This window comes from Equus quagga, chromosome 20 (assembly GCF_021613505.1).
Source record: "Equus quagga isolate Etosha38 chromosome 20, UCLA_HA_Equagga_1.0, whole genome shotgun sequence".
NCBI classification, from domain to species: domain Eukaryota; kingdom Metazoa; phylum Chordata; class Mammalia; order Perissodactyla; family Equidae; genus Equus; species Equus quagga.
The window spans coordinates 41,260,385-41,279,213 of record NC_060286.1 but is presented as its reverse complement, the minus strand read 5'-3'; the positions used below and the strand labels follow the sequence as shown (position 1 = coordinate 41,279,213).

The 18,829-nt window shown below is 54.8% G+C and overlaps 1 protein-coding gene across 1 annotated transcript; it reads left to right on the top strand.

The window, feature by feature from the left end:
• The first annotated feature begins 8,697 nt into the window (after positions 1 to 8,697).
• RTL1 (retrotransposon Gag like 1) lies at positions 8,698 to 12,773 on the top strand. Its single transcript, XM_046647195.1, has one exon. The coding sequence runs from the start codon at positions 8,698 to 8,700 to the stop codon at positions 12,745 to 12,747; it is 4,050 nt and encodes a 1,349-aa protein (XP_046503151.1). The 3' UTR covers positions 12,748 to 12,773.
• Positions 12,774 to 18,829: the final 6,056 nt, after the last annotated feature.

Sequence of the window (18,829 nt, the reverse complement as noted above, 5' to 3'; positions counted from 1 at the left end):
ACCAGGGTTCACCTGCTGGCCCTGAGGCCTGAAGGAGGGGCCGCCTTGGTCAGTCCCCATTAGAGATGTGAGGTCGGACCCAAGAGTGGTTTGAGGTTTGTCCCTGGGCCTTAGCTTCCCCTTCTGAAAAATGAGGTAATAAAAGTAACACACATGTTGATATAAGGATTAAAAGAACTAAAACAGTGCCTGGCACACAGTACAAAGAAATATCACGGGGGCACCCGAATGCAGCAACGTGGGAAAAGGCACCTTGGGATGGAGTCCTGTGGGAAAAACAGGGGAAGGCTGCGGGTGTGTCCGATTGATTGCTACTGCGGACGATGCGCGCACGCACCCAAGCCTGGACTTCCATCATTAAAGAAATGAATTTATCTAATAACTTTTTAGAAAGAAGCCACCTTCCAGCTGACGCAACAGGACCAGATCCGCTGAACACTTTCATCAAAGGTAAGAGTTGGGGGGGTCCTCATGTGACCTCCCCCCTGGGGGGCAGGTTGGTGGAGACAGAGGGGGCCAGGGCAATTAACAGCGGGTCCGCCGGCGCTCAGAACAAAGGTTAAACGGTTAGTTTATCTGCAAGAAAAAACCATGACATGAGGGACTCAATACCTCTGTTCAAATACTCGAGCAGCTATAATTAGCAGGTCCTGAGCCAGCTGTCCTGTCCCTCTGCCAACAACCAAATTAGCCAAATTGAGTCGGAATGACCACAGGAGCTTTTTGGGGAGATAGAGGCAGACACTGAGGTCCCCATTCTTCTGGTCTGGCCTCCCAACAGGCCACAGGGCTGACCACATGGATGCCATGGGATGAAAATGGCCACTGCCTACCCCACCTGGGGCATCTGCCCTACCCTCTCCATCCACCCGTGGAGGGAGGAAAACCTGGCTCTGAAGGCTGCCTCTGCCTCCTCCTGAACGGGGCCCTCGCACTCTCCACGGAGCGCTGTGAAACAGGGACGCGCCCCACCTCTTAAGGGGCAAGATCAGTATCAGGGGCCGCGCGGCTAGGGTCACACCTGACACAGAGCAGAGCCTCCGGAAACATCAATTTTAATAAATAAATTCTAGTTGTCCCTGGCTGGAAGACACGCAACTTCTGCATCTCCACACCCCATCCCTCACTAGCTTCAGCCATCAGCAGCTGATCGCAGGGGCTGTTCAACTGTCTGGCTCCCAGCGCCCCCCCGCCACCATTAATTACATCTCCTGGGCAAGTCGGCTTGCCCCTCTGGACTCCGGTTCATTCACTTTCAAGCAGAGGCATTGTCACCTCGTGAGGTGAATGGGAAAACTAAAGTGACACCATGCATGAAAAGGCGGTCTGAGTCTTGACCATGACAATTATAGGGAGTGTTTTAAAGGTAATAAGCCTAAGAGTCCTAATGATAATAACAGGCCCTGATTTGTTCAGAGCATTTCACAAGGGGCTTGAGGCGCCCACCTCCCCCCAGGAAGGAGGGGCTCGTTCCATTTTGCAAATGGGGATACTGAGGCCAGCCTTGGCCTCCCACTCCGACCCTAGTCCCACCGGCACCAAGGCCGAGCCCCCCTCCTTTACTTCGAAGTCCCTATGCTCCTAGGCCTACAGCTCCTGGCTTGTCCCTGCCGCAACAGAACACCGGGCATGGAGGCAGCCCACCAGAGACCCTCCCAGCTCGGCCGTCAACCGGGACAAACTCTAGAACGAACCACCCAGCCTGCCTCCCAACCATGGCTTCACGTGGGGACCTCTGTTTCAGTGAAAGAGTATGAGGACCCCCATTTCTAAGAGCAGTCGGTGGAACTGAGGCAGGGGTGGCGCCCCTGAGCTCCACCTGCTCAGCCAAACCCCTCCCCTCGCACTGCTCCCCAGGCTCACCCCTCGGGCACCTCTCAGGACCCCAGAGCTGCAGGAGCAAAGTGAGAAGACCCCCGCCCAAGCCTTCCTCACAAATCTGGGGAAACTGAGGGTCTGGGAAGAGGAGGGCACGCAGAAAGCCAGCGTGGGCCCCAGCCAGCCCCTGCGCGGGCTGCTGCCCCTGCCCCGGCCCACTTGCCTTGAAAGGCAAGAGCAGCCTGCGGAGCAGCTGATTGGCTCGGCCATTCGGGCAGCCCGAGGAAGAAGGACGCTCATCTGTGACCCCTCTCCAGCCCCTCCGGCACGCGCCTCTCCCGCTCCCAGGGTTATTCTGGGCAGAGTGATCCAGCTGCCCCTGGAGCTGCCAGTCAAGTGGTGGGGGCAGGGGCTCAGCCGCAGGAACACTGCTGGGCAGGGGCTCTGCCCTTCACCTCGACAGCTTGGGGAGGCCCGGGGCTACAGGACCCTCTCCAGGAGGCCCCCCACCCAGCCCGGTTTGGGTTTGGAGGAGCAGCCCCAGCTCTGCCACAACTCACTGTCTGTCTTGAGCCACAGCAACCCCCTTCCAAAGGCTCAGTCTCCCCAATGATGTCCAAGGTCCAGTGGGAGGAGGAGAGGGGAGTAACTGAGACTGGCCGCTCTGGGTCAAGATACAAAAGATCTCCCATCTGGAAGGCCCTAGTGGGTTTTAGCCACACGTCAGAGAGTTGAGTGGGCAACCGGGAAGAAGGGACCCTCAACGCGAGCTGTGCCAGGCCAGCAGGCCCGGTAGGTACCACAGTCCACTGGGACCCATGACTCAACCCAAGCTCCTCAAGGGGCCCTCAGGGAGCCACCCTCAGAAGTCCCCTCACCCTCCTTGTCTGATCCCAACTAGCAAGCTGAATGAGGAGAGTGACCACACCACTGCTCCAGACAAGGAAACCAAGACGGACCCTCAGCCTAGCCTCCAAGGGCACATCTTGACCCTGACATTAGTTTAACACAATAACTAACCACCTGTGGCCCTCCCAGTGTCCCTGCGAGCCCACACCCATCGTGATGCTCAACTCCTGTCCATGTCACAAGCAGCATGGGGGCAGTGGAGGGAGCAAATGGGGATGCTCATTCCAACATCGCTTAGCCCCTAAACCTGGTGGCCACTTCCCTCACATCCAAGTGGCTCTGAGTATGGCCCGGAGGCAGGCCAAGGCTGACAGGGGTCTTCAACCAATGTTGGCCCTGACCCCATCCTGGCAACCCAGAGAGCCAGGGTCTTCAGGTGTGGCGTAGTGTCCAAGAGATCAGAGAAGGAGAACACGGAGCCCCCATTTTCCCTCCTTCCCCTTCTGCCCTCAAGCCTCCCCTTTCTCTCTGTCTCTACCTTCCTCCTCACGACTGGGGCCTCCCGCCCTCCTCCCCTGTCCTCACCTCTCCCCTAGTTCCTCCACCCCCGCCCCCTGCCCCAGGCTCAACTCTGCTCCTAAATATCCTCTCATCTCCTCTTCCAAGCTCTATTTTTAAAATCAGATTTCCTTTACTGTATGAGTGAGCTGACAGGGAGAGGTATTTGCTGAGGGATTGGCCCCCCCAGGCCCCCCCCCACACCCAACCCTTCATAGACACACGTTGGCAGCCCTGACCCAATGGACCACTTGCTCAGAGGCAAGCAAGGAGCTGACCAGACCAAGCAGGCTCTGGGCACTGAAGGTGGTGAGGCCGGGGTGTCTGTCTATGCATGTTGGGGGGAAGAGGGTCCGACTCAAAGACCTTAAACCAGGTACACCAAATCCTGATTTTGGGGGGATAAGAATATCCAAACCAGTAGATATTTCTTCAAGAAATTGTCATGAGGCTTGAGACCTCAACATGTATCGAGCTGCAGCTGCATCTGCAGGACTGAGAACATCACTGCCAGAGAGCCCAGAGAAGAGGCAGGGGCAGCGGTGGACAGGCACGGAGGGGTGGGAGTCAGAAAGGAAGCCCAGAGTGATTGTTAAAGCGAGACGGGGGAGGATGATGGCACCTGCACTTTGTGTGATAAGGGCTCAGGCAATGCCCAAAGTCTTTGCAAAGGGACAGACAGCTGAGCCCAGCCAAGCCTCAAAGGAGACCCTCACCAGGGGGAGAAGGAGACCCCTTGGCCGTGGCCCACAAAAGACCCCACGCTCACCTCCAGCACGGCATTTAGCACGAGGGTGTGGTCCTCCTCTCCTGGCTGGGGATGTTCCGCAAGGCAAGGCTGCCTCCATTTCTTCACACTGGCCATCTAGCAGAGCGCCTGGCCCAGAAAAAACAACCAGGACATGCTGCTGTGTGAATTAATGAATGACAGGCAGGAGATGAGCTTAAACTTACAAAGACCTGGGACGATAAAATCAAGATGTGTTTGGGGGCAGGAAATCAGAAACCCAGTCCTCCAGGGGTGAACTATGAGAGGAACGAGGAACCGGACCTAGAAATTGCAGATGGTGAACAATTTTGGTCTCCTGCAGAGGACCGAGGCTTTCTCTCCTAAGTAACGAAGAGCAGCGCAAAGACTTTTCAATAAAACAAATACTTTGTCCGATGTTCATCTCATGCTCAGATACCTGGATTTTACGTTGGGGACATGGAACGTGAAAGGTTTTAAACTGAGAACACAATGATTAAATGTGGGTGCTGGGCTGGGTTGTTGAGAAATTTCGTTAGTGATGAAGACGCGTTACAAGATTTTAAGTGGTGGTTTCGTGAACAGATTTGGTGTTTGAGGGAAGAAATCTGGACTTTATTGTGAGGAGTGACAGGGTCAAACTTTGATATCATGCTAAGGATGTTGGAGTCTTGCCAAAGGGTTTTAAGAAATGCAAGGATGAGATTCTTGCTTGCGCAGAGATAAGTCTGAAGGAAAACATGATAAAACGTAGCTGAAGGCTAACAGCTTTGGACTTTAAATTACAGGCAATGAGGAAAGATTTGAAAAACTGTAAATAGAAAACTAACAGCCACAAATTTCAGTCTCATGCTAAAACATTTGGACCTTATATGTTGAGGGAATGCCAAAGGCTGACTTGCGGAGCATGCCAAGAAGATTTGACTGATGTTGATACCAAAGTTGAAAGACTTTAATCAGAGGAGTTACATGATCAACACTGGGAATATGCAAAGAAATTCGGAATTTATTTTGAGGCTCTGACATCACAGATTTTTGCACACGCCTAGGAATTTGACTTTAGCCAATAAAAAGTTCTAAGAGAGATACACGGTTGAGTTTATCTGAATTTGATAAATAGTATGCAGTGAAATAAGAAAATAAAATTCATGTTTTGTGCTAAGAATTGGGACTCTTATTCCACAGTTCCACAATTAAGAGACACTGTAAGATTTTAAGGTGGAGTTCTAAGATCCAATTTTATAGACTGTGCTAGGAAATGTGAATTTTAAGGGATGACAAGATCGAATTTTTATATCATGCTCGTAAGTCTGGATTTAAGCTAATAAAATGTTGAAAAGAATGATGGAGTGAGATATTTGAGTTTTTATAGACCAGTCTGAAGATAAATCTCATGGTAGAACACTGCATTTTATCTTAAGTAGTCGGCGCTTGACGTCACAGAAAATGAAGAAACCTTAAAAAGTTTTAAAGAGGGGAGTTACATGATCAAACTTAGACATTTTGGCTACAAGAGTGGATTTTTATGGTGAAGATAATATGATCCGATTTTTATAACATGCCAAAGAGATATGATTTTACGTGAGAGTGGAAGGCATTCGAGCATTTCATTTGGGGAGGGATATGAGCTCGGGGATGAACCCTCATGCAGAGGGATCTGGATTTTAGCCAGGAAAGGGTTTTAAGGAGCGACTGATGAGAGTTTTGTCTCCAGGGGAATTAGCTGGAAAAAACATATTTTGTGGTAAGGTGTCTGGATTTGATGAACTAGATATCGAACCAGCATCGACAGCTCAGAGGAGGCAGCCTTTGGCATAAGTGCACCCTGTCTGTTCTGTATGCTGAGGAACTGGATCATGGATAGCAAGTAATACCGAGGCAGGCAGGTCGCAAGCAAAGGTGCTAGGACCGAATTTACAGAGCATGCTAAGAAGCGTGGACGCTATTTTGAGGAACGAGAGGATCGCAATTTTGTGTCGTGCTAAGCAATTTGGACTTCAGTCTTTAAGAGATTTTAAGAGAGTGGCATGGCAAAATTTCTGTATTTAATAAGAGCAATCTACAGAGATTATACAGTAAAATGTGTATTTTATGCTAAGGAGTTTAGATCTTATCTCATAGGTGATTAAAAGATATTATAAGGCTTTAATCAGAAGTTACATCTATCTTGCAAGGAAGTGTGACTTTTTATTTTGAGGAATAACATAGTCAGATTTTTAGATCATGCTTAGAGGTTTGGGATGAAGTCAATAAAGGGTTTCAGGAGTGGCCTGGTAAAGTTTTATACCCATCAGTTTGCAGACAAATTACATGACAAAAACTTTTATTTTATGCTAAGTGACTGGAACTTCACATTATAGGCAATGAGAAGAAACTTTTCGAAGTTTTAAATAGAAAAGTTACCAGATAACTTTTATGCATCCTGCTAAAATTTGAACCTTGATGTCAAGGAATATTAAGATGAGGTTTTTATAACACGCCGAGGATATTAGATTTTAGGTTGAAGACAGCAAAGTTGAAGGATTTGATCAGTTACATCAGATTTGTAAATATGTGAAGAAGTGGAGACTTTATATTAAGAAGGGGCTACAATCTAGTTTGTAAATCATCTTGTTAAGGAGTTTATTTTAAATTTTAGCCAATAAAAGGTTTTAAGAGACAAGTTGAGATTTTAAAGTTTAAATTTTAGCCAACTTAAATTTTTAAATTCTAGCCAATTTAAAACTTTTAAATTTTAAATTTTAGCTAATACAGGGTTTTAAGAATTTTAAGAGACATACTGAGATTTTTATTTCTAACAGATGAGTCTGCAAATGAATTACGTAGTCAAATTTTGTATTTCAATTAGAACATTATATTAGAGACTTGGAATTTTGCAATAATAATATAACCTTACAGGACATTTACGAAGAAGGAATGAGTTAATTTATGCAATGTGCTATGTATATGTTGCTATGATGGAGACAGAGATGGTGATGGTTATGATGGTGATGGTGGTGATGATTTTACCTAATTTGGACATCATGCTTTGAGGAATGACATGATAAGAATTTTTTATGATACTAAGGCCTTTAAATTTTAGCCAGAAAATGACTTTGGTGAGTTTATATGTCAAGAATTTTTATGGGTAGAAGGTTTAAATTTCATATCGTAGACAGTAAATAAACAGCAAACGGTTTTAATCAGAGGGCCTGCAGGATCAGATTGAACTGTCATGCTAACAGGAATGTACTTAATTTTGACAAACAACAGATCAGAATTTTGCGTCTTGTTGGAAAGGTTGGATTTGAGCCAATGAGAAGTTTTATGTAAGACAATGCACGTTTTTTTAATAGATCAGCCCAGTGGCGAAGAAGAAAACTGAAAAGTAACAAAGGTGCTAAATATATATAGAGAGGTAACCGCAGAGCGAATCTATTGAATAATCAGAACAAAACTTGCTCTGCCCCCATGAGAAGAAATGTGCAAACAACCCCAACCAAAACATCTCTTTAAATACAGTCTCTGCCCGCTAGAACCACCTATGACTAGATTCTCAAGAATCCATCCCAAGACAATCAGATGTCAAAGAAATGTCATGCCCTCCCCCCACCCCTTACTCAACATCCCAACTCTTCTAGACACACCCGTAATCTGGGGGGACCACCAGTAACAGGGAAGGGAGTGTCTGCTTGCTTGAAGAGACCAGCCCCACCTGGTAACACTGGAGGGGGTATAAATACGTTGGCACCTGTGGAATTGAGGCCAAATGTTTAAAGTTCCTAAACCCCCACAAACAAAGAGGGCAATCCCGGGAAAGGGGAAATCTCAGGAGGGGCGAGGAGGTGATTTACAGAGCTCCTAACAGCTCAGAGCTGCGGAGAACACAGCAATGGAAGGAGACGAAAGAGAGGAAGAGAGATCATCAAAAATTCAGAGTTAGAATCAAGTCACAAATTCTCTGGCACATAGTAGGTGTCTTATAAATGTTTATAGAAAAAATAAAAGCCAGAATCCAGATCTCTATATCCGACCCCCGCAATTTCTACTTTGAATCTGGGGGAGGAAATAAGAGCTATTTGGGGCTGCTGACCCAACTGATGGGACAGTGGCCAACTGCCCATTTGCTCCTCCTTCCATGAACCTGTTAAACGGTAGCATCTTTGCTAGAGATCCCTGCCTCACCACCAAGGAGGCCAAGCTTGCTGCAGAGCAGCCAGCCTGCCAGGGACAGCTCTGGACAGCACTGAGGTGTGACCCCTGTGACTTCTGGGTGACCAGAGAAGGGAAAGTGGATTGACTAGGCACACATGTGCCAGGGTAAAATGAAGCGGCTCATGTATCCTGCCAGGTGCCTGCCTGCCATGGCAGCCGCTCTGGGCCCATCGCTCCACAAAATTTATGGGCTGTGAATTTCTCACAGCCACAAGGGAGTGGGCAGGCCAGATAGGCAGAGTAAGCCTGGGAGAGGAGGCGAGAAGGTCAGGGGTTGACAGATATTCTCTTCCTGGGGGTACCCCAAGATGGACACCAAGAGACCTTCCGCAGTTTCTCCCTGTTCTCATGACTTGGGCATCTGATTTGTCCTGGAGAACATGACCCTCACCTCACGAAATCCTAAACTATTGCCTTTACTCCCCACCCTCCTTCCCACCCCCAGGTTCTGATCTCTTCAGCCCGAGTCGCTGACCGGACGCATCGCAATCTTACCAGTCTTCAGAGAACCCTCTTTTCCATCCGACGACATGATAGAACCCTCTGAAGACTCATTTGAGACGATGATGGAGCGTAAGAATCCATCATCAAAACAAATGGAGTCCTCCGAGGGCTCATCCAACACCACCGTGGAGACATCAGGCAGTGGAGAGCAGGAGGCGGCAGGGCTGGCCAGTGGCCCGGCCCAGGAAATGAAAGAGCTGCCCATTGATCTCCTCCAAGACATGGAGGAGCCATCCAGTGGCCCACATAGGGAAATAAAGGATCCACCCAATGACCTACTCCAAGACCTGGAGGAGTCACGCATTGGTTCACATCAGGAAGTGGGGGATCCATTCAGTGAGGCACCTGGTAGAATGGAAGAAGCATCAGTCAACCCCTGGGGAGCCCAGGAAGGGCAAGGCAACAACACCAACCTGGCTAAATCGGGAGAAGTGACGGGTCCTGAAGAGCAGACCGAGATCTCGACTGCAGAAACCATGGCCAAGGTGAGGTCCATCATCTCTCTCTACTTCCGAATGCAAGACCTCAGAGAACAACAAAGAGTAGCAGAAGAGATCTTGATGAGAGGGATCAGCGCAGGCCAACTGCCCCTCCCGAAGCAGTTCTCGGGCGATCGCAGAGAATACCGCGAGTTCATCGTGCTCTGCCAACTCATCTTACAAAGCTGCCCAAGAATGTTCTACAGCGACCACCTGCGAGTTGGGTACGTCATCTGCCACCTCTCAGGCTTAGCCTTAGAATGGGCCAATGCTCTGGTGGAAGAAGACAGCCCTCTGCTTAACAACTTCCCAGCCTTCCTGGAGGCCATGTCCGACATGTTTGAGTACCGGCAGGCACTGCGCGTGGCGGAAGAGGCCATGTTCAACATCAGGCAGGGGGATCGCCCCGCCATCGAGTACATCAATGAGTTCCAAGGCCTGGTACCCACCTTGGGCTGGCCAGATGAAGTCCTGCAAGCCCACCTGTGCCACGGGCTCAACGAAGAGATCAGGCATCATCTCTTCCGAGTCCCTCAGCCGGATTCGCTGCAGAATCTGATTGTGCTCGTCCTGCAAATAGAAGACAAACTGGCAGAGAGAAGGGCAATGCTCAGGCTGCCCCCAGAGGCCCGCCCACGGAACCTGACCTGGATTGACTCACCTGCTCCAGAGAGGTGGAAGGTCAGCAGCTGGCTTCCCTGCGAAGTCCACCCCACCATCGATCGCGACCATCTCTTCCTGCTGCTCATGGTGAGAGTGAACCCCTACCACAGCGTCGCGGTTCAGGCCCTGGTCGACTCAGGGGCAGGCGCCAACTTCATGGATGAGCGGTTTGCCCAAGAGCACTACGTGGAGCTCTACGAGAAGCCCTACCCACAGTCGATCCAAACCAGGGATGGCTCACTGATCGGCGACCACCCGGTCTGGCTCTACACCGAACCCCTGGTGTGCATTCATCAGAACCACCAGGAGACCCTCGAATTCGACATTGTTCCTTCACCCAACTTCTCCGTGATATTGGGCACCAAGTGGCTCCAAGTCCACGCCCCCGAGGTCGACTGGATCAAAGGCCGCTGTACCTTTCACTCTCCCTACTGCCTGAAGAACTGCCTCCGCCCACCCCAACCATGCATCGCACTGGAAAGACATGCCATTCGCCTGCTGCCCGGACTGCCGCCCCTGTACTCCGACCTGGCCGACGTGTTTAACCCGAAGGAAGCAGATGATGAGACTTCCGACCAGCCAAGCTCAGACGGATCCGATGATCTTTCTGAATCAGAGCCCTCTGAGCTTCAGCAGGCTGGAGACAGTGATCACAGCGAGACCTTTTACGAATGTCCCTCCACCGCGCCTTGGGAACCTGTGGGTGCCAGGATGCAAGAAAGAGCCAGGCTACGGGATGAATTCTGGGATCTGCAGGACATGCTGACCAACAGACAGGACTACATACAGATGATTCCAGAACTATTCGACCAGTTACACGGAGCTACATGGTTCACAAAGCTGGAGCTGCGTGGGACCATTGTGGAGGAAAGCATGAACGTATGCCAAGCGGAAGATGTATGGAGAGCAGCGTTTGGTTTGGAGCTTCAAGAGATGGAGAGCTACAAGCCCTTTCAGCTATCCTCAGACCCTGTCATCCCTCAGAAGGTGATTCACTTTATCCTAAAGGACATGCTGGGTTACTTTGTGCTCTCTTACGGGCAGGACGTCCTGATCTACTCCATGAGCCAGGAGGAACACCTCCAACACGTCCGCCACGTCCTGGTCCGTTTCCGCCATCACAACGTCTACTGCTCACTGGACAGGAGCCAGTTCCACAGACATACTGTCGAATTCCTGGGATTCGTCATGACCCCCAAAGGGGTGAAGCTAAACAAGAGCATCGTGACCACTGTGACAGGGTACCCCGTCCCTGGCTCTAAGAAGTCCCTGCGACACCTAATCGAATTCACCTTTCCCTACCGGCACTTTGTGGAGCGCTTCACCATCATCACGGAGGCCCTGGTGAGGCAGCTGCTGACCAGCGAACCGTTCTTCTGGGGAGACGAGGAGCAAGAGGCCTTCGAATGCCTGAAGCGGGCTTTCCGCCAGGCGCCCCTTCTCCACCACCCTAAGCCCCAGAACCCGTTCTACTTGGAAACAGGCGTCACCAAGACGGCTCTGCACGCCTCCCTGATCCAAATAGACAACCAAACTGGCAAGAGAGTCTCCTGCGCTTTCTACTCCCGAAACATCTCTCCTATTGAGGTCGACTACTCTCAACTGGAGATGAAGATTCTTCCAATAAGGGCTGCCTTCATGGTGTGGTGCCGCTACCTGGAGAACACCGAGGAGCCCATCATGATCCTTCTTAACACAGAGGATCTAGCCTCTCTGAATAATGACAGGCTCACCGTACTTCTCCCCGGGCATTGGGTCTTCTTCTTCTCCCACTTCAACTTTGACGTCATGGAGCGGCCAGAACAAGATGGCGGCCGATCTCTGCCACCTGTGAGAAACCTCAACCAAAGAGCTCTCCAGCACAACACTGCCACTCGGTCTCTAATGCTTTTGGCTACAAGAAGATCCCTCAGGGATCAGCTACCAGAATCCGGGGAAGAAGAGAATGGAGATGCCCCTCACCAGGATGAGACAAATGGGCAGACCCTCCAGCAGGAGTTCCTGGCTCTGATACCAACTGACCAAATACTGAGCAGCTTGCTTGCCCATTTCAGCATAGCCCAGATCAGGGCAGTCATTCTGCACTTCTTCCGAGGCCTCCTCTTCTGGAAGAACATCCTGGCCGTGGCAGCACTCCTCGCGCTCCTGAAGCTGCGGCGGCCCCTCGCGCTGCTGCCCGCGCCCACCCTGGAGGTGGCTCAGCCCCCACCCAGGCGCTCGCTGCGACTCATCCTGGACACGTCCCTCCTCACAGGCAGTGGCATCGCCCCTGCCATCACTCAGCTGCTCGCCCAGATGCCGCCTCTCATGGGCACTAACACCATCCCAGCCGAGGAGCTGGCCGAGTTATTCCTGCGCCCTGGCCACCGGCAGCAAACCGCCCTGGTCCCCCAGACCCGCCGGGGCCCGCCATTCATGCCCAGGCTCTGGCTGACGCTGCGTGAGTTCTTCGGTGTCAGAGTTGCCCTGCAAGAGGGAACCAGCCCCCTCCTTCTCGAGAACCGCTACCTGGAGCTGCACGTCGTTGGTGATGAAGATGTCGTCTTGCGAGAAGCCCTGCAAGACGACCTGCAACGTTACCGTCAGTGTGGCCTGCATGACGGCCTGCAAGACACCTCGCAGGACGAGCAGGACGACGTGCAGGAGGCCCTAGCCACCGACACCACCCTGGCCCTGCGACCCCACCAACGAGTCCCCGGGGACTCCCAAGTCCTCGCCATCCTGAACAACCGCCAACTCTACGTCCGCAGCACCCACAGACAGCCCAGCGTGGCCAGCCCGGGGCCAATGGCCAGGGCCCTGACCCACTTCCTGACCGGCATTTACGCACAAGCTCCACTCCCCATCATCCGGGTGACCCCACCCAGGGAAGAAGCCAGGCTGGAGGAAATACCCGAGGAGGACGAGGAGGAGGAAGACTCAGACCTCAACTGAACACGCCTCCTCGCCAGCCAGGAGCCCCTCCACTCCTCTGCCCCAGAACAGCCCACAGGATCTCCTCCAGCCTCCCCGTGCCTCAGCCTGCTTCGCTCAGACCCAGTGCCCCCTTCCTGCTACTCCGGACCCAAGGGGAACCTACTTGTGAAGGGCAAAACTTTCTTCAACTCATTAACCAGCAACGTCATCTGTGCTAAGGACTATCCAACCATCAGAGACCCAGAGCAACCTCAGGGCTACACAACCCCCGTCTTAATTCTCCAGGTCCCAGGCCTGCAACTGGGAGTGAGATCAATGAGAGGAGGAAGCAGTGATGGGCAGATGACCCCATGACCCAAGGGCAGGTGAGAAATCAGGCACAGCAGGCGCAGCCAAGCAAGCAGATGCCAGGGACCCCCCCCCCACCCTCCCCGAGTGACGAGTGGCCACCATGTGCCACTGGGACACTGACCTCGGGTGCTCCACTGACTTCTTCTACCTCCACCACCGGTGCTCCTGCTCCCCTGGGCCCCCCACCCCCCCCCCCCCCGCCTCGTGCTGTGCCGTGTGCCCCCTCCCCCCACCCACTGCAAAGCCGCCCACCCCCCAAGTCTGGTTCAGCTCCCTCGACACTGACTCTGCCTGACCCTGCGCTCTGGGCTCTCACCTGGACAGTGCTACTCCATGGAACATCCCGACGTACCAGGACTTACCGGACGTGCAGCTTTGAGAGTCTCCGTGACTCTGCAGGACACCGAGCCTCCCTCCCCACACCCAGCACTGACGGCACAGGGGCCCCAAGGCCCATGACAAGGGGAGGGGGCTCCAGAGAAACTGAGGAAGGCCCGAGACCCTCAGCAGACTGTGCCGAGGAACTGAGAGTGCTCCCACCAGACCACTGCTCCCTGCCACGGGGAGGAGACCCTTCTGCCCCTTTCCCCCCTCCCTCACCTTTCTACCCCCAAATAAAGCAGAATAAAAGATTCTCTGACTTTGTGATTTGTTCTGAAGGTGAAGGGTGGGGGACAGGCAGGGCGGAGGGTGGAAGGGGGCAGGTGGGCGGCTGGGCTCCCCCCTGAAACAAGCCCCACCTGGCACCTGGCACAGAAGCTGGGGGTGGGGGACACTGGGAGCTGCCTCTTCCTGAGGGTCTGGACTAGGGACCCCAGAAATCCAAATCCCACCTCTGGCCTTGGTCTTATTCCCACACAAGAAGTGAGAGAAGGGCAGGGGGGCAGACCCCTCTAACTCAGAGGGTCTGTGACCAGGAGCCCTGGCTTCAAGCAGTTCTCCCCAACACCCCCAGGGGAGAAGGTCGAGGTCACACTGCCAGAAAAGTGGCAGAATGGACGCTCTGAGGGCGCACTACCTAGGAAGGGGGAGGGGTCCCAAGGGGGCGAGGGCCGCAAGGAGGGAGCACTCACTCACTCAGGGTTCACTCAGGGCTCACTCATCCCACAGTCCAGCACACGCTGTCCAGGGGCCCCTCTGCCTGGCCTCAGGGGCCACCCATCCAGCAGCGGCCTCTGACCTCCCAGGGCACACTGCCCCTGCCCCTCCACACTGGGCAGTAGCCGGACAGGGACCACTCCTGGTGTGACCTGGAACCTCAGCTGGGAGAGGGGGGCCTGACACTGAGGTCTGTGCACATGGACCCTCATACATGGCACCATGGACCCCAGATCTGCCCTCTTAGCACTGGAATCTGCCCCCCGACGGTGGCACCGTGAGATCACTAAGCAGATCTCAGGTTCATTCAAAAGTCAGGGGGCTCTGCAGGGGCCTGACTTCCCATCCCCCTCACAGGCCCGCCCCGCCTCGCCCCACCCTACAGGAAGCCATGTCTCTCACTGACCCCTGGACTTCCGTGTCCTCCACCAGGCTCACACCCTGTGCCCTCACTGGTCCCCAGTGGCAACAGGCCGTCGCCCACCCATCCATTTGTCCACGGCATCTACCCCTGATGGCAGCACCAAGAGATCACGGTCAGGATCCCCATGTTCAAGCCAGGGGCTCAGCCGTACCCCTGGGCTTCTCTCACCCCCACCTACCCCCTGCTGACTGGCTGCACACCCCTCTCCCAGGCTCAGTTTCCTCATCTGTGGCTCGAACCCCTCAGGGCTGCTGTGAGGACTCAAAGGGTCAGGAAGGAAGAGCTCGGCGCAATCAGCCCTCAGGCTCCTGTCCTCCACCTCCACCCCTGCATGGACTGCTCAGACCTCTGGTTCAGGATCAACTTGGGGAAACCAAGGCCCCAAGAGGGCAGGCAATCTGCTGGTGGCCACCAAGCAGTGAGGAACAGAACCACGACTGGGGCCTGTCCTGCTGACCTCTGCCCTCTCACCCTGGGCCACTCAACCCCTGCCACGCCCACTCTGCACACCTATGGCTGCAGGACCCAGGAACGACCCCCACATACACCTTACTGTGGCCCCGGAGCCCAGGGCACACATCTGTCTGTCTGTCCACCTAGCAGCAGCCCCAAGAGACCAAGGGCAGGTCCCATGGGTCAGCGGCTCAGCTGCAAGAACGCTTAGTAGTCCCAAAGCCAACCTGCTAGGTGACCCTGGCTGGTGGCTGTCGGGCACGCTTTCCCATCGTCAAATGGGGACATGGTGAAAGGAAAGAGAAGTCTCGGGGGCAACAGGACACAACCTCCAAGGGCCCCTGGTTCCTAAAAATTCCTTCATTTCCAGATGGCATTGTCTGCGGGGGCTCCCAAATCCAGATGTCACTCTTGGCGTGAACTCCTTTGTGGTGGAGCCTGGAGTCATGATGGGGAGGCCGCTCCCAGCACTGGCCCCTTGCTCAGGCCACCTGGGGGTCCCACAGGCTAGACCTCCAGGGCAAACCTGTGTGCCTGCTTGGCAGGGGCTACCCTGGGCGACTGGAGGATGGACGGAGGACCCCTTGTGTCCCAGCACCTGCCAGGCCAGTGCCAGTGGAGGGGCAATGGGACGACCTCTCAGCTAAGGCCAAATGGAGAATTCATCACCAAACAATCTGCCTGCCCTACAGCAGGGACTCCAAAGGCCCATGACGGCGCACAAGCTCACGCACAGTCAACACGCACACACACGTGCCTCACGGGGTCCCCCGCCCCAATCCAACCAGAGGTCCTTTATCTCCATTGACAGGGAAGAGAGGCAGCCCCCAGGCTGAGGAGAATGACCATCAATGCTGTCCCCACCTTCCTAGAAAGAGTTTAAAAAAACATAATACAAACCTTTCTTCTTCTGAAAGAAAAAAGAGAAACTTAGTATTAAATGACATACTGGGTTATGACATCACGCCACAAAAAAGGTGAAAGATCAAGACAAGCACCTAGTTCCTCTGGACAGCAGGGTCCCCGGACACAGGCACACGGCCCACTCCAGGCTGCCGCTGAGCGGTCCCCGCATCCACCTCCTCCCCACCCCCAAGATCACCGGCATCCGGGGAGCTCTGATGGCGTCCAGGGACCGGGTCAGCCCCGAGTTCCAGCCCAGGTGAGGCTGTCAACCCCTCTCCCACCTCCCTTCCCCGCCCAGCCCACCCCCACAGATGCCCCTAGCGCTCCAGCCCCCAGGCCTGGCGCACCCTGGGCCTGTTTCTGGGCCATGCAACACTCCCAGGCAGCTGATGGCTACTCACCACTCAGGTCCAGGTGTGTCCATCCCTCCCGCCGGCGGCCGCAGGTCCAATTAGGGGCCTCTGATGCAGCCCCCCGCCATGCTGCCCCACCCTGTGCTAGGGGGTGTGGGGGGAGCTAGGCTAGCAGAAACCTGAAGTCTCCTCCTGGCCCACCGGGGCGCCATTCCCACACCCCCCACACCCTGCCCCCCACACCCAGGCCCTGCTGCTGGGCCGATGGGCACCACTAAGAGGTGCTCTGGGCCCTAACTGGGACCCTCATCCTGGCCCCTACGCAGAGTCTTCCACAACAGAGGATACATTTCTGAAACGCCTTCAACCTAAGATTTCAACAGCTACCCAGGCAGCCAAAGCCCAAGGGTAAAGAAGAACAGCCCCAGAAAAGAGAGGACAGAGCAAGCGTGGCCGGCCTCGGCGGCGGCGGGCCAGCAGGTTAATGGAGGCAGGAGCACGGAGAGGGCAGCGCCGTGTTCCGACCACTTCCTACAGGCGCTTCTCAAAGCGCGGCCCTGGGCAGTCACTGGGGAGCTTGTCGAACATGGAGATTCAGGGCGCTGGTGCCCGGGAGGCTGGAGAACCACGGCCAACCGTGTGTCACATACTGTCCACCCCTCGGAGCTCTTATATATCCCCAAGGGCATTCCTGAGTAGGTGAAAGGCCTTCCTTTGGCTGACACTGAGGCCTCCCAGGACCTCAGTCTTCCCTGTGTCATGTCTTGTTCTGACCCACTTGACCCAACAAGGGCACACACAACATACTCCCACCACTCCTGAAGTCCCCCTGCCTTTGTTCAAGCTATTCCCTGCTCAGAAAGGCCTTCCTGAACAACAAGGACCTCCTGATGCTGTGAAGGATAAAAGGTATGAAGATGGGCAGAGGGGGGAGGTGCAGGACCGGGGTGGGGGATGGGGAGTAAAGAAGGGGTCAAGAGTTAGGAGGCAGGGGAAGGGAGACGGAAATCCAGCCCCTCCTGTCCCACTCTAAGGGCATCACGCTGTGGGCAAGGCCTCCCCCTACGCTGCCACCCCATGCGTGGGCCTGGGCTGGCTGCCATGGCTGGTCAATGGGTTAATGATTCCAGTAGCACAGGGGCTTGGCACAGGTCACCTCCCACCATGCACAGGACCTGAGTTAGTGGGGGACACAAAAGACGAGGGCCATGGCACAGGGGGACACTGGTCTAGTGCCCTCAGGCACCCAGCCTGGGCAGGGCAGGACAAGGGGAAGAAGGGGGCACCTGCTGACAGCCTCTGGCTCAGGGAGGCCGGACCCAGAGTCGGGAATCCATGGGAAGCTGGGAGTGTCTCCAGACCCGGTTTAGGGAGAGAGTAAGCAGCCGCCTGTGAGGGGCCTCAGCCTCCTGGTCATGAAAGAATCCTGGGTAGAGGCTAAGGCCCCTCAAGGAGACCCTCCTCCTGTGGCAGTGGGAAGGGTCAGCCTGCTCTGTCCAAGCCGCGCCCCCCAGTCCTGGGAACAAAGGGCACGTCCCTGCAAAGCCTGCCCATGTGTCCTGGGAGCTGGGTCCCCTCAGAGGGCTGCCTATGGGAGCACAGCCGCAGCCCCATCAACAGCAGGCAAAAGCCCCAGGGCCGGCCCTATCTCCATCTCTGGCCTGTCTGCTCATGGCCACCAAGTGCCCAGCCCTGGGGAGTATCCCACAGGGGACCCAGCCTTCCCTCCGAGAGGGGGGCCTCAGAGACGGCCCGGGGGCTCCGGCCCTCACCTCCAGGAGCTGGGGAGCCGCAGAAGAGAGAGAGAGAGAGGAGCTTGCCAGGTGGAGGCGGGGCAGCAGCAAGCTCGAAGACGCACCCCTGTGCAGCCGGGGGTGCAGAGGAGGGCCCGGGGGCTGCGCGAGGTGAAGGGGTGAGGAAAGGCATCTCATAGGAGCTGGGTAACTGCGCATCAGCTCCTGTATGAAGCCGTTCTCACCCCCCACCTACTGACTACGGCCGCGACCCTCCTCCCGGAAGCATTGTGTGCACCCCGGACGGCAGGTGGGACCTGCCACTAGCAGCTGCTCTTGGTTACAGCAGTGACGGTATGGGACAGCCAGCCCAGGCGGCACTGCCCGCCGCTGGGGACCTGCAGCACGGTGGTGCCTGCGCGCCTCGCCCGGCCGCGGCCTGTCGCTGCCTCCTCTGGCCAGGGCCTGGGTCTCCCTTAGCTGGGCTCCACAGGGAGGCCCCAGGCGGCTGTGGAGACAGGCTAGGGCATGGAGCCTGGGGACCCCAGGGGCAGCAGACCTGAGCTGGCACAGGAGCTGTGAGTGGGCATCAGGGGCTCGGATTTCCCCCCTCTGCAGCTTTCTACTCCCGGGCACTTTTCCTGCCTCACCATCTGTGTCAGGACACCTCTGGGAAGCTAGTGAGGTGTCACTGAGCCCAAGAGGAGCTTAGTTTCCCTGAGACAAAAAGCAGCCAGGGGTTGCTCAGGGTCGGAGGACGGGGGAGGGGGAGATGGGGTGAC